This window comes from Oncorhynchus tshawytscha, linkage group LG15 (genome assembly GCF_018296145.1).
Source record: "Oncorhynchus tshawytscha isolate Ot180627B linkage group LG15, Otsh_v2.0, whole genome shotgun sequence".
NCBI classification, from domain to species: domain Eukaryota; kingdom Metazoa; phylum Chordata; class Actinopteri; order Salmoniformes; family Salmonidae; genus Oncorhynchus; species Oncorhynchus tshawytscha.
The window spans coordinates 14,234,982-14,260,087 of record NC_056443.1 but is presented as its reverse complement, the minus strand read 5'-3'; the positions used below and the strand labels follow the sequence as shown (position 1 = coordinate 14,260,087).

Below are 25,106 nucleotides of genomic sequence, written 5' to 3'. Positions count from 1 at the left end.
TTGTGTGTTGATTAATGAGGGGGAAAATCAATTTAATACATTTTAGAATTAGGCTGTAACGTAACAAAATATGGAAAAAGTCAAGGGGTCTGAATACTCCGAATGTACTGTACAACACCTCTATGCTTATGAGCACATGCAGTACGATAGCTAGATTACAAGCCTGTTGATAGTATTGTAGGGGCTAATTACAGAGGTCTCCCTCTTGTAGCTACTGATTAACTTAGCATATCTTGGAGCTTACAGTCACTTTTTCAGAGCTGCCACATGTGAAAGGCTCCAGGAACCCAAATTAATTGGGTGGATCCCATCCTCCTTAAATAACGTGTTTTGTTTCCAAAAGGTTATTGAAATTGTCAACAAAAGCTGCAATATTCAAGTAGCCAGCTGTGAAGAGAAAGAATCCTGCGTCCAGTGCCACGATTCAGAGAGGAAACAGGGCCAGATATCATGGGCCTCTTATTAGTGTCTAGCAGAGAATCAATCAGCTCTTTAAAATCCAGATTCAACTGTTCTGAGCTGCGCTTTATAGTGTTTTAAAACCCACATGGACTACAATTAGAATCAATTTCCATGGCCTGGCATGGAACATTCGTGAGCAGCTTAGTAGTGTAATTCACTCGAGCTCCGGGATAGCACAGTATTTTTGCACCAGGAACAGTGAAATGCTTTTTCAAAGAGCAGCTCAAAATCACGTCTGTAGCTGTGTGTAAATCAATAGCTTAATCTGTGTGGAAATGTGTGTCATTGTCCATCTCTCCAATCAATTTTTTTCTCCCTCTCTCCTTCCACAGGTCTTCTTCATAGAGTCGTTGTGTGACGACCCAGAGATCATTGCTGAGAATATCAAAGTATGTTTCTGTTTCTATTAAGTGTACTAATCTCGCCTGTGAGTGTGTGTCTGTCTGTACTGATCTCTCGTGTGTGTGTGTGTGTGTGTGTGTGTGTGTGTGTGTGTGTGTGTGTGTGTGTGTGTGTGTACAGCAAGTGAAGCTGAGCAGTCCAGACTACGCGGGTTGTGATAAAGAGGATGCGGTCGCTGACTTCCTCAAGAGGATTGAGTGTTACAAAGTTACATACATATCCCTGAACGATGAGAAGGACAGGTAACACACATACATACACACACAGGACTCTGACACTTCTCTCCCACTCCTCTTTCTCTCCTCTCTCTCCTCTTTCTCTCCTCTCTCTCCTCCCCACTAAGAGTTTGTCGTATGTTAAGATCTTCAACATAGGCAGCAGGAATCTAGTGGATTGGGTAAAGGGATTTAACATCTCTCTCCCTGTTCCCCCCTGCCCCATTTATTTTTCTCCCTCCTCCCCCTCCCATTCTCTCTCCCCTCTTCTAGGAGTCTGTCATATATAAAGATCTTTAATGTTGGCAGCAGGTATCTGGTGAACCGTGTGCAGGACCACATCCAGAGTCGTATTGTTTATTACCTGATGAACATACATGTAGCGCCGCGGTTCATCTACCTGACCCGCCACGGAGAGAGTGAACTCAACCTTGTGGGACGCATTGGAGGAGACTCTGGCCTGTCCCCACGCGGTAACAAGGTAGGAGACTGGTCTGTCCCCAGAAGGAACCCAGGTAGGAGGCTGGTCTGTAAACAAGGTAGAGTCTGAGGTCGGTCCCTAGGAGGAAACCGGGTAGGAAACTGGTCTGTCCTCAGTAGGAAACAAGGCCGGATATTCTGGTCTGTCCCCAGGAGGAAACAAGGTAAGAGGCTGGTCTGTAAACAAGGTGGGAGTCTGGGGTCGGTCCCTGGGAGGAAACCGGGTAGGAGACTGATCTGTTCCCAGCAGGAAACAAGGCCAGAGACTTGGGTCTGTCCCCAAGGAGGAAACAAGACAGGAGACTGGTCGATCCACAGAAAGCAAGATAGAGCAAGATAGAAAAAGCAAGATAGGAGACTGGGGTTGGTCCCCTTGAGGAAAAAGGTAGGGCAGTGGTCTGTCTCTAGGAGGGAAAAAGGTAGGATACAAGTAAGGGGCTTGTCTGTAGGCCCTGCATTGAAGATCAAAATTAGCTAAAGAAATTTGTGATAAATAAAAAAGTATACCAGTTTCATTTAACTTCCAAAAAATGGACAGCTGTGCCATATAGATTGCAATATAGCTGGGAAGACATTTTTGATGTACGGATTACATGGTACATGGTTTATGAACCCGATACACAAAACAATGCTGGATTCAAAGAGTTTTTTAATTTAAATTAACCAATGGCATGTTATATTTCAGGGGGATACCACAATCCCAGCTCTGCAGATTTTGCTGCGAAGAGACAGAATTATTAGATCATTTGTTTTGGTGCACTGTACTGTGGCTTGTTTTTGGTCGAAGGCTCAGGAATGGCTGAAGAGTTGCAACATTTACCTGGAGCGAATTCTGCAAAGATCATTGGGCGATTTAAAAAATCATAGTCACTCGATCAATTATATAATTAAAAAATATATATTTTATTTAGAATCAGTAGAATCTTTGAGACTAGAAAGGTTCAGAACTTTTGTGAAACAGCACAGTTGAAAAATATATGGCAAATATAAATCAAGACTGGATGGGGTTCAGAAATAGATGGGAGATGAGAGGAGCTGAAGGATGGGACTAAAATCAAGCAAAAGATAACTATTGTAACATATATACTGTGTCCGTAAAATGTTTATAGTATGTATAAGCTGGAAGTAGAAGCCTAACCCGGAATCAAACCGGCTGCGCGTGAGCACCATCGTGTGAAATCGTGCATACCACAGGGGACACATCATTTAAAAAAAAAAATGTAACCTTTATTTTACTAGGCAAGTCAGTTAAGAACAAATTCTTATTTTCAATGACAGCCTAGTGGGTTAACTGCCTGTTCAAGGGCAGAGCGACAGATTTTGTACCTTGTCAGCTGGGGGATTTGAACTTGCAACCTTTCAGTTACTAGTCCAATGCTCTAACCACTAGGCTACACTGCCACCCTCATGACACACAGGTTAAAATATTGAAACAAACTCTGGACCAATTATATTAATTTGGGGACAAGTTGAAAAGCATTAAACATTGATTGCAATTTAGCGTGCACTTGCTTGCCAATTTGTCCTATTTAGCTAGATTGCTGTTGCTTGCTAATTTGTCCTGGGAAATAAACATGAGTTCTTATTTTACCTGAAATGCACAACATCCTCTACTCCACAAATTAATCCACACATAAAACAGTCAACTGAATCTTTTCTAGTCATCTCTCATCCCTCCAGGCTTTTTTTTCTCTTGACTTTAAATTGCGATTGGCAATCATAAATGAGGTGCATTACCGCCACGGACCTCATTCATCTTCAGTCACCTACGTGGGTAAAACCAATAAGGAGATGTTGGCTACCTGCTTCTATAAATCAATGAGGAGATGGGAGAGGCAGGACTTGCAGCGCGATCCGCTTCAGAAATAGAACTGACTTCTATTTTAGCCCTTGGCAACGCAGACATTCGTTGGCACGCAGTGTGGGTGCAATAATTGATCAATATAGATTTCAAAATAGATTTTGCAATGCTCACGCACGCAACGCGAGTGGTGTAGTCAGCCTTGTAAGTAATTGTTGTCCATTAGTTTACTCCAAATAGGGGAGGGATGTTAGGGTTAAGGGAAAATAATTAAGGAAAAAAATATATATATATTTTTTTAAAGTTTATATATATAAATAAATATATAATATTTATATATTTACCCCCCAAAATATGGGAAATTGGAAATGATGCAGACAATTACAAGCTGATCTACCCCCTAAGATTTTTTAAAAGTAGGATACTGGCCTGTCCCTAGGAGGAAACAAGGTAAGAGATTGGGGTGTGTGTAGTTTGCCAGTGCTCTAGGAAGGGTACATGCCAGTGTATCAAAGTCTAAAGGTTGTGTGTGTGTGTGTGTGTGTGTGTGTGTGTGTGTGTGTGTGTGTGTGTGTGTGTGTGTGTGTGTATATGTGTGTATATATGTGCGTGTGTGTATGTGTGTGTGTAGTTTGTTAGTGCTCTAGGACAGGATTTCCCAACCCTTTCCTCTGGCTTCCCCAGACGTTCCACATTTTTGTTTTAACCCTAAACTGGCACACTTGATTCAATTAGTCAAACACTTGCTGAAAAAAAAGTGAAACATCTAGGTTGGGAAACCCAGATCTCTGAATCCCTGTGTATCAGCGATCTAAAGGTGTGTGTGTGCATACATGCATGCATGTGTGTTTGTGTAGTTTGCCAGTGCTCTAGGAGGGTACATGCGTAACCAGCAGTGGAGGCTCCTCAGAGGAGGAAGGGGAGGACCATCCCCTTTTCATACAATTGTTTTATTGATACACTTAAGTGTATCCTTTTTAGATAAAGCTACACTAAATATATAAAAAACAGTTTTGCCATGAAGTTCTACTGTACAGTAGCCTCAACAGCACTCTGTTGGGTAGCACCATTGTATAGCCAGAGGACAGCTAGTTTCTGTCCTCCTCTGGGTACATTGACTTCAATACAAAACTGAAGAAGCTCATGTTTCTCACCCCCTTCCATAGACTTACACAATAATTCTGACAACATCCGGAGGACGTCGAATCAAAGTCAAATAGGGGGTGTACATATGCTTATTTTTGTCCTGTTTCACACATGTACAAATGTGTAAACTATAAAAGTGTGTGGTGTGAACTGGAAATGTGTTTTTTAAATATCCCACTCACCCTGAGACACCCTTAGAGAATGGGGTCACAGTATGAATCAGCAATTGCTGGCGATTCTGGAGCAATTAGAGCTAAGTGCCTTGCTCAAGGGCAGATCGACAGATTTTTTTATCTCGACAGATTTCTCACCTTTTAGGGTTAAAACAAAAATGTCTGGGGTAACCAGTGAATCAGAGATCTAAAGTGTGTGTGTGTGCGTGCGTGTGTGTAGTTTGCCAGTGCTCTAGGAGGGTACATACGTAGCCAGTGTATCAGAGATTTGAAGGTATGGACCAGCCACATGAAGAGAACCATCCAGACAGCTGAGGGTCTGGGAGTCCCCTACGAACAGTGGAAGGCCCTCAACGAGATAGATGCAGTAAGTGTGTGCGTGTGTTTTGTGTGTGTGTGTGTGTACCTCTCTTCTTTCCTGTTTGTCAGGAGGGGGTGGGGTGTATGTGTAACCTCTCTGTCCTGCATGTCAGGGTGTGTGTGAGGAGATGACCTATGAGGAGATCCAAGACCACTACCCAGAAGAGTTTGCACTGAGAGACCAAAACAAGTACCGTTACCGCTACCCCAAGGGAGAGGTGAGGAGTGAGAGTATAATGTTTGTATACTATGTGTATGCTGTGTATAGTAATGTGCATACTGTGTATAGTAATGTGTATACCGTGTTTGGACCTCTTGGCGTAACTGTTAAAAGTGTTGGCTTGACAGTAGCTGGATCCAGGTTTGACTCCCAGTCGGGACTACCTCCCGAATATGGTACAATAAACTTCCATTGTCGGTTTCGTTGATACTGACTCTAATTGACAACATTTTAGCTCTAACTCCTGAGTCCATTGAAAAGGATCAGCTTGAGCAAGGTAAGGTGTAGAATCACTGATCCACAAATAATATCCCCAGCAAAATGCACATTCACAATCAGACATTGATTGATTGATTGGAGACAGTTTATGTCAATTAAAGAACATTTCCTGAGATATTCTACCTGCAGCAACACCAGTGGATAATGCTGGAAATAAAAGCAAAGTGCCCTAATTATGAAAGTGTTCCACATTGGATGCTTGCCCTGTGCATCCCACAGCTGTGTAAATTTGGCTGGATGTCCTTTAGGTGATACACACAGGAATCTGGTGACCGTGAAGAATCCAGCAACAATGCAGTTCTTGACACAAACTGGTGGCACCTACCACCTTGCCCCGTTCATAGACATGTTTTTTGTTTTTCACATTCACCCTTTGAATGGCACACATACACATTCCATGTCTCAATTGCCTCAAGCTTAAAAATCCTTCATTATTAACCTGTTTCCTCCCCTTAATTGAGTGGATTTAATAAATAAGGGATCAAAGTTTTCCCCTGGATTCACCTGGTCAGTCTATGTCATGGAAAGAGCAGATATTCTTAATGATTTGTAGACTCAGTGTATATAATGTATGTTTTTCAGTCCTATTTGTATTTACTATGGATCCCCCAATAGCTGTTGCCAAAGCAGTGAAATAGGCTACTTTCTCATGTGAATTAATGAGGAGCACACCTCAATTGAAACTGTTGTTAGAAAATCATTTTAAATTGACAATGTTTGAGGCCAGCTCGTGTTAACTGTTCTGTTGAGTAACAATCACATTTTGGAACTGTGAGTGGATTCTAACATCATGCACATAAAAAAACTCACGCTGTGGCGACAGTTAGATATATTTGGAACTCACGCATGAAAAGGTTAAACACCTCTGTGTTGTGTTAGACAGGTAACTCTTTATCCACAATATAACTGAGGGTGTAAAGCCATAAAACATACGTTTTTCCAGCAGCAGACTATGATCGATAATTTCAAAAGCCACGCTGAAATCTAACAAAACAGCCCCCTATCATCAATTTCTCTCAGCCAATCATCAGTCATTTGTGTAAATGCTGTGCTTGTTGAATGTCCTTCCCTATAAGCGTGCTAAAAGTCTGTTGTCAATTTGTTTACTGTAATATACATTGTATGGTCAAACACGATCAAGGGTTGGAAACAGGCTGATTAGTCGGCTATTTGAGCTAGTAAAGGGGGTTCAACTATTCTTACGTAGGGGAATGACTTTTGCTTCCTTCTAACCCTGAGGGTGCACAGTTTCTAGTCAGCTTAAATTGAAGATATGGAAAATAGGAGTGGCAATATTATCCTCAGTAATATTCTAACCAAGTTGTAGGAACCCGGTGGCTTGTCATTGTTGATAGACAACAATCCTTTTTTAACCTCTTCCACACTCACTTTACGGAATTCAAAATTACAATGCTTGTCTTTCATAATTTTTTCGGATATACTTGGCTGTGTAGTGTCAGTGTTTGAGGCCTTGGTGCAGTGCTTGGAACCAGTGACCATAGGGTTAGGGTGTATTGTGTGTAGATATAATGTCTGTATAATCAGACCACTTCACTTTTTCCACATTTTGGAACATTACAGCTGTATTCTAAAAAACATTGTGCAAATGTAAAACAAATAAAAACAGAAATACCTTATTTACAGAAATATTCAGACCCTTTGCTATGAGAAATTGAGCTCAAGTGCATCCTTTTTCCATTGATCATCCTTTATGTTTCTACAACTTGATTGGAGTCTACCTGTGGTAAATTCAATTGATTTGACATGAAAGGCACACACCTGTCTATATAAGGTCCCACAGTTGATAGTGCATGTCAGCGCAAAAACCAAGCCATGAGGTCGAAGGAATTGTCCGTAGAGATCTGAGACAGGATTGTGTCGAGGCACAGATCTGAGGAAGGGTACCAAAATATTTCTGCAGCATTGAAGGTCCCCAAGAACACAGTGGCCTCCATCATTCCTAAACGTAAGAAGTTTGAAACCACCAAGACTTTTACTAGAGCTGGCCGCCCGGGCCAAACTGAGCAATCGGGGGAGAAGGGCCTTGGTCAGGGTGACCAGGAACCTAAAGGTCAGTCTGACAGAGCTCTAGAGTTCCTCTGTGGAGATGGGAAATCTTTCGAGAAGGACAACCATCAGGACATCTAATCGGACGGTCGACGAACAGGGATACCTACTTCGTCAACACCACAACCAGCTGGCGCAACTGGGGAAGGCTATGGAAGAGGTTCTTCGCAGTCTTCAACGTTTCAAATATATCCAAGAGGCTAGCGGAGGATACTCTACCACCAGTCAATCCACCAGTCCATTCAGCAGTCCACCCAGGTCAGCAATGACCATTTGTCCCTCCCGGAAAAATATGATGGGAACCCATCTAAATGCTGTGGCTTCCTACTCCAGTGCTTCCTCTATTTTGCACACCAGATGGGAGTCCCCACCACTAACAGGTCTAAGGTTGCCATGGTTATTTCTCTGCTGAATGGATGGGCATTGGAGTGGGTTACGGCCATCTGAGAGAGAGGAGAGGAGGAGCTGGATTCATATGAGGGTGTTCATGGCTCTGTTAACCATGTTAGGTGACTGGGAATATGGCCGAATTGCAAACAGTGTAGTTATTCCCGCCATAAGGCAAAATGGGGTCGCAATTCAACAGCTCAGACACGAGACGTATGTGGCAGGGCCTACAGACAATCACAAACTACAAAGGGAAAAACAGCCACGTCGCGGACACCGACTTCTTGCTTCCAGACAAGCTAAAAACCTTATTCGCCCCATTTGAGGACAACACAGTGCCACGACGTGGCCTGCTACCAAGGACAGTGGGTTCTCCTTCTTGTTTACCCTCGCAAGACTGCCGGCCCAGATGGCATCTTAAGCCGCAACTTCAGAGCATGCTCAGACCAGCTGGCTGGAGTGTTTCCAGACGTATTCAATCTCTCCCTATCCCAGTCTCTCCCTATCCCGACATGCATAAAGATGCCCACCATTGTTCCTGTACCCAAGAAAGAAAATGTGACTGAACTAAATGACCATCTGTTACCATGAAGTGCTTTGAGAGACTAGTCAAGGATTATATCACCTCTACCTTAACTGACACCCTAGACCCACAATTTGCTTTCCGCCCCAATAGATCCACAGACGATGCAATCTATTGCAATTCAGGGCTCACTACACACTGCCATATCCCATCTGGACAAGACAATTGTACCTATGTAAGAATGCTGTTAATTGACTATAGCTCAGCATTCAACACCATAGTACCCTCCAAGCTCATCATTAAGCTTGAGGCCCTGGGTCTGAACCCCGCCCTATGCAACTGGGTCCTGGACATCCTGATGGGCCGCACCCAGGTGATGAAGGTAGGAAACAACACCTCCACTTGCTGATCCTCAACACTGAGGCCCCACAAGGATGCCCCCTCTGTACTCCCTGTTCACCCATGATTGCGTGGCCACTCACGCCTCCAACTCAATCATCAAGTTTTCAGACGACACAAAAATATGCCTAATTACCAACAATGACGAGACAGTCTACAGGGAGGAGGTGAGGGCCCTGGGAGTGTGGTGCCAGGAAAAAAACCTCTCACCCAATGTCAACTAAACAAAGGAGCTTATTGTGGACTTCAGGAAACAGCAGAAGGAGCACCCCCCTATCCACATCAACAGCACCACAGTGGAGAGGGTAGAAAGCTTCAAGTTCCTCAGCATACACATCACTGACAAACTGAAATGGTCCACCCACACAGACAGTGTGGTGAAGAAGGCACAACAGTGCCTCTTTTGGCTTGGCACCTAAAACCCTCACAAACTTTTACAGATGCACAATTGAGAGCATCCTGTCGGGCTGTATCACCGCCTGGTATGGCAACTGCACTGCCCGCAACCACAGGGCTCTCCAGAGGGTGGTGTGATCTGCCCGACGCATCACTGGGGTCAAACTGCCTGCCCTCCTGGACACCTGCAGCACCCGATGTCACAGGAAAGCCAAAAAGATCATCAAGGACAACAACCACCTGAGCCACACTGCCTGTTCACATCGCTATCATCCGGAAGGCGAGGTCAGTACAGGTGCATCAAAGCTGGGACCGAGAAGTTGTTTTTGCAGTCTCTATCTAAAGGCCATCAGACTGTTAAATAGCTATCACTAGCACATTAGAGGCTGCTGCCCTATAGACTTGAAATCACTGGCCACTTTTAATAATGTTTACATATTTTGCATTACTTATCTCATATATATATATATATGTATGTGTGTGTACTGTATCTATCCTATTCTACTGTATCTTAGTCTATGCCACTCTGATTGCTCGTCCAAATATTTATATATTCTTAATTCCATTCCTTTATTTTATATTTGTGTGTTTTGTTGTGTAATTGTTAGATTATACTGCACTGTTGGAGCTACAAACACAAGCATTTTGCTACACCTGCAATAACATCTGCTAAACACGTGTATGTGACAAATAATATTTGATTTGATTTGTGGCAACAGTTTTGGAATTGCCCTTTCCTGTTTCAGCATGACAATGCCCACGTGCACAAAGCAATCCCAATATCCCAATATCAGTGCCAATATCAGAAGCAAGTCACTACAGCAATGTTCCAACATCTAGTGAAAAGCCTTCCCAAAAGAGTGGAGGCTGTTATAGCAGCAAAGGGTGGACCAACTCCATATTAATGCCCATGATTTTGAAATGAGATGTTAGACAAGCAGGTGTCCACATACTTTTGGCCATGTAGTGTATAATGTATGTATAATGTGTGTATCGTGAGCGTGTGTGTGCAATGTTCATATATAATACGTGTATATTATGTGTGTGTGTGTGTGTGTGTGTGTGTGTGTGTGTGTGTGTGTGTGTGTGTGTGTGTGTGTGTGTGTGTGTGTGTGTGTGTGTGTGTGTGTGTGTGTGTGTGTGTGTGTGTGTGTGTGTGTGTGTGTGTGTGTGTGTCAGTCGTATGAGGACCTGGTGCAACGTCTGGAGCCGGTGATCATGGAACTAGAGAGACAGGAGAATGTTCTGGTGGTGTGCCACCAGGCTGTCATGCGCTGTCTGCTAGCTTACTTCCTTGATAAGAGTGCAGGTAAGACAGTCTAACCACAATCCCATAGCCTCTGACACTACACTACTACTATACTATATACCACTATCACACAGCTTGGGAACCTTTGGAACTCTGTCAATGTTGAAATTATCCATCTGTCAGTCAGAAGAAATGTTTGAGTTCTGTATCCCCATCTATCTCTCTCTCCTCTTTCTCCACTCCCCTCTTAACTTTCTCCACTCTTCTCCCATCTCTCTCTCCCTCCAGCGGAGTTGCCATATCTGAAGTGTCCTCTCCACACGGTGCTAAAACTCACCCCAGTTGCTTACGGTCGGTCTCTTTCTCTCTCTTTCTCTCCCTATGAATATTTAAGTAGAAATATTTAACAATGATAATGTTAATTGATGTACTAATCAGCTGTAGTCCTGGGGTCTCTATTATTTTTCTCAGGTTGTAAGGTTGAGTCCATCTTCCTCAACATTGAAGCAGTCAACACACACAGAGACAAACCAGTGGTGAGCCAACACACGTGCACACACTACATATAAAGTTCCCATTTCCAAATCCAACCCTCGTACCGCCTCATATGTACTAAAAGCGTCTAGCAGCAACCTACTCCTGGCTTAACAGCCTTGAACTGTCAGAAAATCTCATTTGTGGATCATACTTAAGCCCCTCTGGTTGTCAGGAGAGCCAATGCAGTGACGTCCCCACACCAAGCCCTACCTCAAATAAAATCCAGCAGAACCTCACCAAACGTAGTTTGCAGGTACACACACACAAACACACACACACATCATCACACCTTCTCTTTCTCTCCGTCTGTCTTCAGAATGTTGACGTGGACAGAGAACCAGAGGAGGCACTACTGACAGTCCCAGACCACATATAGAGGAGGAGAGGAGAGGATGAGAGAGGGTCGACTGATGGTACCAGACGACATCTGGAGGAGGAGAGGAGAGCTACGATATTGCGACACAATACAGGGAGAACCAATGAAGAGACACCATTGCCGTAGAGACTGAAGTGAAGCAATTAAGAGAGACTGGACAACATGATCCTAACATGTGTTAGGGCAAAAAACAAAATGTGCACCCCTTGGGGTCCTGAGGACCAAGTTTGGGAAACGCTGATGTAGTCTATCAGGATAATCTAGTCTGTCTATGTGTTAGGATCGTGTAGTCTGCATGTGTGTTAGATTCATCTAGTCTAACCATCATCATCATACACTGGTTTAATTCTGCGCTCTGGTCTGGTCCATATTTCCATGCGTGTCCGTGTGTGTTGTTAGCATGTAGTGTGTGTTGTTTGCAAGTGGTGTGTCATGTAAAAGGTGTGACTGATTGAGGCTGGGATTCATTCTGAGGTGCGTTTACCTGTCATTTAGAAATCTGCAGTGTTTACCATCAATGTGATTTCCGCGGTATGTGCAAAATTGCCTTTAAAATGGTGCGTCGTGGACAGCGCTCCCCTTACGGAAAAAACACATGAACTCACATGTGACATTGCATATGTGAAATTGTGTCACGTGATAATGTGGATTTTCACATCAAATCAAATTTTGTTGGTCACATACACATATTTAGCAGATTTTATTGTGGGTGTAGTGAAATGCTTGTGTTGCCAGCTCAAACAGTGCAGTAATATCAAACAATTCACAACAACACACACAAATCTAAAAGAATGGAATTTATAAATATTAGGAGGAGCAATGTTGGAGTCCGGAGTGTGTGTGTGTACTGTATATACAGTGGGGCAAAAAAGTATTTAGTCAGCCACCAATTGTGCAAGTTCTCCCACTTAAAAAGATGAGAGAGGCCTGTCATTTTCATCATAGGTACACTTCAGTGGCCTAGCCAGTCTCCAGATCTCAACCCCATAGACAATCTTTGGAGGGAGTTGAAAGTCTGTGTTGCCCAGCAACAGCCCCAAAACATCACTGCTCTAGACGAGATCTGCATTGGAGGAATGGGCCAAAATACCAGCAACAGTGTGTGGAAACCTTGTGAAGACTTACAGAAAACGTTTGACCTCTGTCATTGCCAACAAAGGGTATATAACAAAGTATTGAGATAAACTTTTGTTATTGACCAAATACTTATTTTCCACCATAATTTGCAAATAAATTCATTTTAATTCCTACAATGTGATTTTCTGGATTTTTTTTCTCATTTTGTCTATCATAGTTGAAGTGTACCTATGATGAAAAATCTCTCTCATCCTCTCTCAGCCTCTCTCATCTTTTTAAGTGGGAGAACTTGCACAATTGGTGGCTGACTAAATACTTTTTTGCCCCACTGTACAGTACCAGTCAAAAGTGTGGACACACCTACTCAATCAATAGTTTTTCTCTATTTTTACTATTTTCTACATTGTAGAATAACAGTGAGGACATCAAAACTATGAAATGACACATTTGAAATCAAGTGGTAACCAAAAAAGTGTTAAACAAATCAAAATACACAACCGGTCTGTCACACCCTGATCTGTTTCACTTGTCTTTGTGCTTTGTGCTTTTTTTGGTTACTACATGATTCCATATGTGTTATTTCAAAGTTGTGATGTCTTCACAATTATTCTACATTGTAGAAGATAGTAAAAATAACAGTCAAAAGTTTTGACACGCTGTGTAAAAATTATGCCTTTCAAAGTAAATTATATATTCTGTATATTCTGAAATATATTTGACACCTGGGTTTTCACATGTGCAAATGTTGTCACATGTGTAGTGTCATGGTATCACATGTTGAAATTTTGCATCCCAAGTTCTCACATTTATTTCACATTGAGATCATTTACTCACATGCCCACATGTAGTTTGATATTATTGCATGTTATCACATTAACTTCACACAAATCACGTGTACACATGAGAAATTCATGTGGTTTTTCTGTAATGGTTTTTAATCTAGATGATAGGAACAATTTTCAGCAAGTTGCAACAGTGAAATACAGAAATAAAAACTTTTCCGTAAACAAGGTCTAAATAATGTTTGATAAACTCTGTAAGTGCAATTTTTTGCAGAACTGTTTAATCTAGATGATAAGAACACTGTGGACAATTTTCAGCAAGTTGCAACGTTGAAATTCAGAAATAACCCCTTTTCCATAAACAAGGTCTAAATCATGTTTGATGCACTCAGGATATAAAAAAAAATGTTATGTTTAAACTAGATGATAGGAACACTATGGACAATTTTCAGCAAGTTGCAACATTGAAATTCAGAAAAAAACACATTTCCATAAACAAGGTCTAAATCGTGTTTGATGCATTAAGGATGTAAAAATTTTTTGTTCTGTTTAAACAAGATGATAGGAACACTGTGGAACATTTTCTAGAAGTTGCAACATTGAAATTCAGAAATAACCCCTTTTCCACAAATAAGGTCTAAATCATGTTTGATGCACTCAGGATGTAAAAAAATTATTGTTCTGTATGAACTAGATGATAGAAAAACTGCCGACAATTTTCAGCAAGTTGCAACGTTGAAATTCAGAAATAACCACTTTTCCATAAACAAGGTCTAAATCATGTTTGATGCACTCAGGATGTAGTTTTTTTGTTCTGTTTAAACTAGATGAAAGGAACACAGTGGACAATTTTCAGCAAGTTGCAACGTTGAAATTCAGAAATAACCCCTTTTCCATAAACAAGGTCTAAATCATGTTTGATGCACTCAGGATATAAAAAAATGTTATGTTTAAACTAGATGATAGGAACACTATGGACAATTTTCAGCAAGTTGCAACATTGAAATCCAGAAAAAAAAACATTTCCATAAACAAGGCCTAAATCATGTTTGATGCATTCAGGATGTAAAAAAAATATTGTTCTGTTTAAGCTAGATGATCGGAACACTGTGGACAATTTTTAGCAAGTTGCAAAATTGAAATTCGAAATAAACACATTTCCATAAACAAGGTCTAAATCATGTTTGATGCACTCAGGATGTAATTTCTTTTGTTCTGATTAAACTAGATGATCGGAACAATGTGGACAATTTTCAGCAAGTTGCAAAATTGAAATTCGAAATAAACACTTTTCCATAAACAAGGTCTAAATCATGTTTGATGCACTCAGGATGTAATTTCTTTTGTTCTGATTAAACTAGATGAGTTTGAGTTTGAGTTTATTTTTATTTTTACAGGGACAGTGCACATTAATCAACGTTTCAGTAAAAGTGCCGGTTTTAGCCAGCCGGCTAATTTTCAACCGCAGTCCCTGGGCAGGTTATTAAAAACAATTACAATATAGACAATAGCAACATAGAACAAGCAAGACATAGCAACATAGGACAAGCAAGACATAGCATACAGACAGAGCAACATAGGACAAGCAAGACGTAGCATACAGACAGAGCAACATAGAACAAAAAGCAGCAAGACAAAATTCATAAAAGCAACAAAGTGTTTCCACACCTCACAAGCTACAGACAATACAGGCAACACACAGCTAGGGACCATGTTCACAAATCTGATTGACCTTTAGCCATGTCTTCAAGCATTTTGTGAAAGTGTGATATGTGGTGCAGTTATGTGTGTCTGATGGCAGTGTATTCCAGACATGGGAAGCTCTTACAGAGAATGCAGATTTACTAAAGGTGCTTTTCCTTAGGGGAACTATACAGTCACCTCTCATGGCAGACCTTGTGGATCTGCTGCCATATGTCTGGGTTTTCGGTTTAACAAAAATATTGAGTGGAGGGGGAGCCAGGCCATTAAGGATCTTGAATACAAGACATGTGTCGGTGTATTGCACAAGATTTTCCCAACTCAAGAGCTCATGCTTTCTAAGGATGTGACAATGATGATGGCTATTGGGCTTCCTATCAAGCACTTTGAGAGCCTGTTTGTAGACAGACTGAATAGGTTTTAATGTTGTACAGCAAGCTTGGGCCCAACTAGTCAAGCAGTATGTTAAGTGGGGAGTATCATAGATTTGAAGTACAGTTTTGCTACCTCTGTAGTCAAACAATTTCGTATAAATCGGAAATTAGCTAGGTTGAATTTGGTTATTTGAATTACCTTTTTCACATGCTTTTTAAAGAGAGGAATCATTGAGGAATCAATGATGCCAAGGTACTTAAAATCGGATACCACCTGGAGCTTCTCCCCTGACACATAGACATCTGGCTCAGTAGCATCTGTTGCCCTCTTTGTGAAGAACATGCAAACAGTTTTTTTCACATTGAGATGCAGACACGAGTCACTGAGCCACTTTGTAACCTGGACCATTACAGTAGTGAGTTCTTGTGCAGCTTGTTGTTTGCTCTTTGCATGCACATATATCACTGTATCATCTGCATACATTTGAACTTCAGACCCAGTACAGACAGAAGGCAGATCATTAATGTACAGGCTGAACAGGAGGGGCCCCAGTATTGACCCTTGGGGCACGCCCACATCATAGCTATGAGTGGCCGACAGCTCATTGCTCACTCTGACACACTGAGTTCTGCCTTCAAGGTATGATTTCATCCATCTCAAGGCATCAGGGGAAAAGTTGAACTTAGACAATTTTGTGATGAGAATCTCATGGTTAACAGTATCAAAAGCCTTCCTTAGGTCCAGAAACACAGCCACAACAACGCCCCCTTTGTCCATCTTGGACTTCACATTTTCCAGAAGAAAGCAGTTGGCCGTATCTGTGGAGTGTTTCGCTCTGAAGCCAAACTGCATGGAGTGTAATGTGAAGGGGCTGTTGTTGAGGTGGGCAATCAGTTGTTCTGCTACACACTTTTCAACAACCTTTGACACCACAGGTAGTATACTAATGGGCCTGTAGTTACTCACGTTAGCAGGGTCGCCTGATTTAAAGATGGCTGTTATTATGGCCAACTTCCATACCCTTGAAACACACCGAGACCAATAGATGTGTTGGTGACCTTAGTAATGGGGCCAATGAGTGACTCTTTGTAGTTTTTAAGAAAGGTAGAGTCCATCCCAAACACATCTTTATGATGATAGGAACACCGTGGACAATTTTCTTGAAGTTGCAACATTGAAATTCAGAAATAACCACTTTTCCATAAACAAGGTCTAAATCATGTTTGATGCACTCAGGATGTAATTTCTTTTGTTCTGATTAAACTAGATCATAGGAACACCGTGGGCAATTTTCAGCAAGTTGCAACATTGAAATACCGAAATAACCACTTTTCCATGAACATGGTCTAAATCATGTTTGTTGAACTCAGCATGTAAAAACAATATGTTCTGTTTAAACAAGATGATGGGAACACTTTGGACAATTTTCTAGAAGTTGCAACATAGAAATTCAGAAATAACCACTTTTCCATTAACAAGGTCTATTCAGCAAGTGGCAACATTGAAATACCGAAATAACCACTTTTCCATAAACAAGGTCTAATTAGCCTGTTGTTTGATGCTCTCAGGATGTAAAAAAAAAAGTTCTGTTTGCAACAAGTTGCAACATACAGAAATAACTTTTTTTTTTCCATAAACAAGCTCTAAATCATGTTTGATGCACTCTGGATGTCCAAATGTTGCTGTGCTGTCTATTCGAGTTGAAATGAACACCGTGGATAGTTTTCAGCAAGTTCCAACATTGAAATGCAGAAATAAGCACTTTTCCATAAACATGCTCTAAATCATGTTTGATGCCCAATTTTTGCTGTGCTGTCTATTTGAGATGAAATGACCAAGGTGGACAATTTTCAGCAAGTTGCAACATACAGAAATAACTTTTTTCCAAAAACAAGCTCTAAATCATGTTTGATGCACTCTGGATGTCCAATTTTTGCTGTGCTTTCTATTCGAGTTGAAATGAACACCGCAGTCTGGATGTCCAATTTTTGCTGTGCTTTCTATTGTTGAAATGAACACCGTGCAAAGACAGTTTTCAACAAGTTGCAACATTGCAATTGCAGAAATAAGCACTTTTCCATAAACAAGCTCTAAATCATGTTTGATGCACTCTGGATGTCCAATTTTTGCAGTGCTGTCTATTCGAGTTGAAATGAACACCCTGGACAGTTTTCAGCAAGTTGCAACATTGAAATGCAGAAATAAGCACTTTTCCATAAACAAGCTCTAAATCATGTTTGATGCACTCTGGATGTCCAATTTTTGCTGTGCTGTCTATTTGAGATGAAATGAACAAGGTGGACAGTTTTCAGCAAGTTGCAACATACAGAAATAACTTTTTTTCCATAAACAAGCTCTAAATCATGTTTGATGCACCCTGGATGTCCAATTTTTGCTGTGCTGTCTAGTTGAGATGAAATGAACGCCGTGGACAGTTTTCAGCAAGTTGCAAGATTGAAATGCAGAAATAAGCACTTTTCCATAAACAAGCTCTAAATCATGTTTGATGCACTCTGGATGTCCAATTTTTGTGCTGTCTATTTGAGATGAAATGAACATTGTGCACAGTTTTCAGCAAGTTGCAACATTGAAATGCAGAAACAAGCACTTTTCCATAAACCAGCTCTAAATCATGTTTTGATGCACTCTGGATGTCCAATTTTTGCAGTGCTGTCTACTCGAGTTGAAATGAACACCCTGGACAGTTTTCAGCAAGTTGCAACATTGAAATTGCAGAAATAAGCACTTTTCCATAAACAAGCTCTAAATCATGTTTTGATGCACTCTGGATGTCCAAATTTTGCTGTGCTGTCTACTCGAGTTGAAATGAACACCCTGGACAGTTTTCAGCAAGTTGCAACATTGAAATAGCAGAAATAAGCACTTTTCCATAAACAAGCTCTAAATCATGTTTGATGCACTCTGGATGTCAAACAATTTTTTTTTGTGCTGTTTATTTGAGTTAAAATGAACAAGGTGGACAGTTTTCAGCAAGTTGCAACATACAGAAAACACTTTTTTCCATAAACAAGCCTAAATCATGTTTGATGCACTCTGGATGTCCAATTTTTGCTGTGCTGTCTATTCGAGTTGAAATGAACACCGTGGACAGTTTTCAGCAAGTTGCAACATTGAAATGCAGAAATAAGCACTTTTCCATAAACAAGCTCTAAATCATGTTTGTTGCACTCTGGATGTCCAATTTTTGCTGTGCTGTCTATTTGAGATGAAATGAACACAGTGGACAGTTTTCAGCAAGTTGCAACATACAGAAATAACTTTTTTTCCATAAACAAGCTCTAAATCATGTTTGATGCACTCTGGATGTCCAATTTTTGCTGTGCTGTCTATTCGAGTTGAAATGAACATTGTGGACTGTTTTCAGCAACTTGCAACATTGAAATGCAGAAAAAAACTTTTTTTCATAAACAAGGTCTAAATCATGTTTGATGCACTCTGGATGTCCAATTTTTGCTGTGCTGTCTATTTGAGATGAAATGAACATTGTGGACAGTTTTCAGCAAGTTGCAACATTGAAATGCAGAAATAACCACTTTTCCATAAACAAGCTCTAAATCATGTTTGATTTTGCAAGTCATTGAAATGAAATAACCACTTTTCCATAAACTGTCTAAATTATGTTTGATGCACTCAGGATGTAATTTGCTTTTGTTTGATTAAACTAGATGAAGTTTGAGTTGCAACATACAGAAATAATTTTTCCATAAACAAGCTCTAAATCATGTTTGATGCACTCTGGATGTCCAATTTTTGCTGTGCTGTCTATTTTGAAATGAACATTGTGGACAGTTTTCAGCAAGTTGCAACATAGAAATGCAACAGAAACAAGCAAGACTTTTTCCATAAACAAGCTCTAAATCATGTTTGATGCACTCTGGATGTCCAAATTTTTGCTGTGCTGTCTATTTGAGATGAAATGAACATTCATAAAAGCAACAGTTTTCAGCAACCTCACAACTACAGACAATACAGTTTAATCTGCATAAACACACAGCTAGGGACCATAAACAAGCTCTAAATCATGTTTGATGCACTCTGGATGTCCATGTCTGTGCTGTCATTTTGTGAAAGAACATATGTGGACAGTTTTCTGCAAGTTGCAACAGCTCTTACAGAAATGCAGAAAAAGGTGCTTTTCCATAAACAAGCTCTAAATCATGTTTGATGCACTCTGGATGTCAAAAATATTTTGCTGTGCTGTCTATTGAGGATCTTGAAATGAACATTGTGTATTGCACAGTTTTCAGCAAGTTGCAACTTTGAAGGATGTGAAATAATGGCTATTTTCCATAAACAAGCTCTAAATCATGTTTGATGCACTCTGATGTCCAGGTTTTGCTGTTGTCATTTGAGTGAAATGGGCCCAACAGTTTTTTCAAGCAAGTATGTTAAATCATGTTTGGGGAGTATCATAGATTTGAGTACAGTTTTGCTACTCTGTAGTCAAACAATTTTTTATAAATCGGAAATTAGCTATGGTCTGAATTTTTTTGGTTATTTGAATTGAAATGAACATTTTCACACAGTTTTCAGCAAGTTGCAACATTGAAATCAGAAATATGCTTTTTCCATAAACAAGCTCTAAATCATGCTTTTGATGCACTCTGATGCTCATGTTTTGCTGTGCTGTCTCTTTGTGAATGAACATGCAAACAGTTTTTTTCAGCATTGAGATGCAACATTGAACTGAACTTTGTAACCTTTTCCATAAACAAGCTCTAAATCATGCTTTTGATGCACTCTGATGCACATTTTGCTGTATGTCTATTTGATTTGAAATGAACCCAGTACAGTTTTCAGCAAGTTGCAACATACAGAAATAACTTTTTTCCATAAACAAGCTCTAAATCATGTTTGATGCACTCTGGATGCCCCAGTTTGACCTGTCTATTTGGGGCACGCCCACATCATAGCTATGAGTGGGCGACAGCTCATTGCTCACTTGACACACTGAGTTCTGCCTTCAGAAATGATTTCATCCATAAACAAGCATCTAAATCATGTTTGAACTCTGGACAATTTTTGATGAGAATCTCTATTTGAGATGAAATGAACACTTGTGGACAGTTTTCAGCAAGTTGCAACATTGAAATCTTGAACTTCACATTTTCCATAAACAAGCTCTAAATCATGTTTGATGCACTCTGGATGTCCAATTTTTGCTGTGCTGTCTATGGAGATGAAATGAACATTGGACTGTTTTCAGCAAGTTGCAACAGTTGTTCAGAAATAACACTTTTCCATAAACAAGCTCTAAATCATGTTTGATGCACTCTGGATGTCCACGTTTTGCTGTGCTGTCTATTTGAAAGAAATGAACATTGTGGACAGTTTTCCATAGTTGCAACAGACAGAAATAGACTTTTCCATAAACAAGCTCTAAATCATGTTTGATGCACTCTGGATGTAGTTTTTAAGAAAGGTAGAGTCCATCCCAAACACATCTTTTGATGATGAAATGAACACCGTGGACAATTTTTTCAGCAAGTTGCAACATTGAAATACAGAAATAACCACTTTTCCATAAACAAGCTCTAAATCATGTTCGAAGCAATCTGGATGTAAAAAAAAGAAATTGTTATTTTTATTCGGGATGATATGAACACTGGACAGTTTTCAGCAAGTTGCAACATTGAAATACAGAAATAACCACTTTTCCATAAACAAGCTCTAAATCATGTTCGAAGCAATCTGGATGTAAAAAAAAGAAATTGTTATTTTTATTCGGGATGATATGAACACTGCAAGACAGTTTTCAGCAAGTTGGAACATACAGAAATGAGCACTTTCCCATGAACAAGCTCTAAATGATGTTTGATGCACTCTGGAAATCAATTTTTGTTTGCTGTCTTTTCAGAAATGTGGACAGTTTTCAGCAAGTTGCAACATACAGAAATAACCACTTTTCCATGAACATGGTCTAAATCATGTTTGTTGAACTCAGCATGTAAAAACAATATGTTCTGTTTAAACAAGATGATATGAACACTTTGGACAATTTTCTAGATTTCAACATGTTTAGAAATTCAGAAATAACCACTTTTCCATTAACAAGGTCTAAAATGTTTGATTTTCAGCAAGTTGCAACATTGAAAACTTTTTTCCATAAACAAGCTCTAAATCATGTTTGATGCACTCTGGATGTCCACTTTTTGCTGTACTGTCTATTTGAGATGAAATGAACATTGTGCACAGTTTTCAGCAAGTTGCAACATACTGAAATAACTTTTTTTTCCATAAACAAGCTCTAAATCATGTTTGATGCACTCTGGATGTCCACTTCTTGCTGTGCTGTCTATTTGAGATGAAATGAACACTGTGGCCTGTTTTCAGCAAGTTGCAACATTGAAATACAGAAATAAGCACTTTTCCATAAATAAGGTATGTTTGATGCACTCTGAATGTCCCATTTTTGCTGTGCTGTCTATTTGAGATGAAATGAACATTGTGGACAGTTTTCAGCAAGTTGCAACATACAGAAATAACTTTTTTCCATAAAAAGCTCTAAATCATGTTTGATGCACTCTGGATGTCCAACTTTTGCTGTGCTGTCTATTCGAGTTGAAATGAACACCGTGGACAGTTTTCAGCAAGTTGCAACATTGAAATGCAGAAATAAGCACTTTTCCATAAACAAGCTCTAAATCATGTTTGATGCACTCTGGATGTCCAATTTTTGTTGTGCTGTTTAACTGAGTTGAAATGAACATTGTGGACTGTTTTCAGCAAGTTGCAACATTGAAATGCAGAAATAAGCACTTTTCCATAAACAAGCTCTAAATCATCATTTTTGATGCACTCTGGATGTCCAATTTTTGCTGTGCTGTCTATTTGAGATGAAATGAACATTGTGCACAGTTTTCAGCAAGTTGCAACATACAGAAATAACTTTTTTTCCATAAACAAGCTCTAAATCATGTTTGATGCACTCTGGATGTCCAATTTTTGCTGTGCTGTCTATTGAGTTGAAATGAACGTGGACAGTTTTCAGCAAGTCAACATTGAAATGCAGAAATAAGCACTTTTCCATAAACAAGCTCTAAATCATCATGTTTGATGCACTCTGGATGTCCAATTTTTGCTGTGCTGCTATTTGAGATGAAATGAACAATTGGACAGTTTTCAGCAAGTTGCAACATGAAAATACAGAAATAAGCACTTTTCCATAAACAAGCTCTAAATCATGTTTGATGCACTCTGGATGTCCAAATTTTGCTGTGCTGTCTATTGAGTTGAAATGAACATTGTGGACAGTTTTCAGCAAGTTGCAACATTGAAATGCAGAAATAAGCACTTTTCCATAAACAAGCTCTAAATCATGTTTGATGCACTCTGGATGTCCAATTTTTGCTGTGCTCTGTCTATTTGAGATGAAATTAACATTGTGCAAAGTTTTCAGCAAGTTGCAACATACAGAAATAACTTTTTTTCCATAAACAAGCTCTAAATCATGTTTGATGCACTCTGGATGTCCAATTTTTGCTGTGCTGTCTATTCGAGTTGAAATGAACACCGTGGACAGTTTTCAGCAAGTTGCAACATTGAAATGCAGAAATAAGCACTTTTCCATAAACAAGCTCTAAATCATGTTTGATGCACTCTGGATGTCCAATTTTTGCTGTGCTGTCTATTTGAGATGAAATGAACATTGTGCACAGTTTTCAGCAAGTTGCAACATACAGAAATAACTGTTTTTCCATAAACAAGCTCTAAATCATGTTTGATGCACTCTGGATGTCCAATTTTTGCTGTGCTGTCTATTTGAGATGAAATGAACATTGTGCACAGTTTTCAGCAAGTTGCAACATTGAAATGAAGAAATAAGCACTTTTCCAAAAACAAAGCTCTAAAATCATGTTTGATGCACTCTGGATGTCCAATTTTTGCTGTGCTGTCTATTTGAGATGAAATGAACATTGGACAGTTTTCAGCAAGTTGCAACATTGAAATACAGAAATAAGCACTTTTCCATAAACAAGCTCTAAATCATGTTTGTTGGATGTCCAATGCACTCTGAAATGTCCAATTTTTGCTGTGCTGTCTATTCATGTTTGACAGTTGAGATGAAATGAACATTGTGACAGTTTTCAGCAAGTTGCAACATACAGAAATAACTTTTTTCCATAAACAAGCTCTAAATCATGTTTGATGCACTCTGGATGTCCAATTTTTGCTGTGCTGTCTATTTGAGATGAAATGAACATTGTGGACAGTTTTCAGCAAGTTGCAACATTGAAATGCAGAAATAAGCTTTTTTTCCATAAACAAGCTCTAAATCATGTTTGTTGCACTCTGGATGTTCAATTTTTGCTGTGCTGTCCATTTGAGTTGAAATGAACATTGTGGACAGTTTTCAGCAAGTTGCAACATACAGAAATAACTTTTTTTCCATAAACAAGCTCTAAATCATGTTTGATGCACTCTGGATGTCCAATTTTTGCTGTGCTGTCTATTTGAGATGAAATGAACATTGTGGACAGTTTTCAGCAAGTTGCAACATTGAAATGCAGAAATAAGCACTTTTCCATAAACAAGCTCTAAATCATGTTTGATGCACTCTGGATGTCCAATTTTTGCTGTGCTGTCTATTTGAGATGAAATGAACATTGTGCACAGTTTTCAGCAAGTTGCAACATACAGAAATAACTTTTTTCCATAAACAAGCTCTAAATCATGTTTGATGCACTCTGGATGTCCAATTTTTGCTGTGCTGTCTATTTGAGTTGAAATGAACATTGTGGACAGTTTTCAGCAAGTTACAACATTGAAATGCAGAAAAAACTTTTTTTCCATAAACAAGCTCTAAATCCTGTTTGATGCACTCTGGATGTTCAATTTTTGCTGTGCTGTCTATTTGAGATGAAATGAACATTGTGGACAGTTTTCAGCAAGTTACAACATTGAAATGCAGAAATAAGCACTTTTCCATAAACAAGCTCTAAATCATGTTTGATGCACTCTGGATGTCCAATTTTTGCTGTGCTGTCTATTTGAGTTGAAATGAACATTGTGGACTGTTTTCAGCAAGTTGCAACATTGAAATGCAGAAATAAGCACTTTTCCATAAACAAGCTCTAAATCATGTTTGATGCACTCTGAATGTCCAATTCTTCCTGTGCTGTCTATTTGAGATGAAATGAACATTGTAGACGGTTTTCAGCAAGTTGCAACCTTGAAATACAGAAATAAGCACTTTTCCATAAACAAGCTCTAAATCATGTTTGATGCACTCTGGATGTCCAATTTTTGCTGTGCTGTCTATTTGAGATGAAATGAACATTGTGGACAGTTTTCAGCAAGTTGCAACATTGAAATGCAGAAATAAGCACTTTTTTCCATAAACAAGCTCTAAATCATGTTTGATGCACTCTGGGATGTCCATTTTTTGCTGTGCTGTCTATTTGAGATGAAATTAACATTGTGGACAGTTTTCAGCAAGTTGCAACATGGAAATACAGAAATAAGCACTTTTCCATAAACAAGCTCTAAATCATGTTTGATGCACTCTGGATGTCCAATTTGTGCTGTGCTATCTATTTGAGATGAAATTAACATTGTGGACAGTTTTCAGCAAGTTGCAACATTGAAATACAGAAAAAACTATTTTCCATAAACAAGCTCTAAATCATGTTTGATGCACTCTGGATGTCCAATTTTTGCTGTGCTGTCTATTTGAGT

The 25,106-nt window shown here is 39.6% G+C and overlaps 1 protein-coding gene across 3 annotated transcripts in view; it reads left to right on the top strand.

Annotated features, from left to right (window-relative positions):
- LOC112214479 (6-phosphofructo-2-kinase/fructose-2,6-bisphosphatase) overlaps positions 1–11,947 on the top strand; it is a 37,993-nt gene extending 26,046 nt beyond the window's left edge. For all 3 annotated transcript variants that reach the window (XM_024373247.2, XM_024373248.2, XM_042298178.1), the window contains 9 exons: positions 795–851; positions 985–1,106; positions 1,353–1,560; positions 4,900–5,046; positions 5,153–5,257; positions 10,490–10,619; positions 10,848–10,910; positions 11,031–11,095; positions 11,413–11,947. In XM_024373247.2, coding sequence (XP_024229015.2) covers positions 795–851; positions 985–1,106; positions 1,353–1,560; positions 4,900–5,046; positions 5,153–5,257; positions 10,490–10,619; positions 10,848–10,910; positions 11,031–11,095; positions 11,413–11,472 — 957 coding nt within the window. In that variant the 3' untranslated portion in view covers positions 11,473–11,947. The remainder of the gene's footprint in view (positions 1–794; positions 852–984; positions 1,107–1,352; positions 1,561–4,899; positions 5,047–5,152; positions 5,258–10,489; positions 10,620–10,847; positions 10,911–11,030; positions 11,096–11,412) is intronic.
- The last annotated feature ends 13,159 nt before the right edge of the window (positions 11,948–25,106 follow it).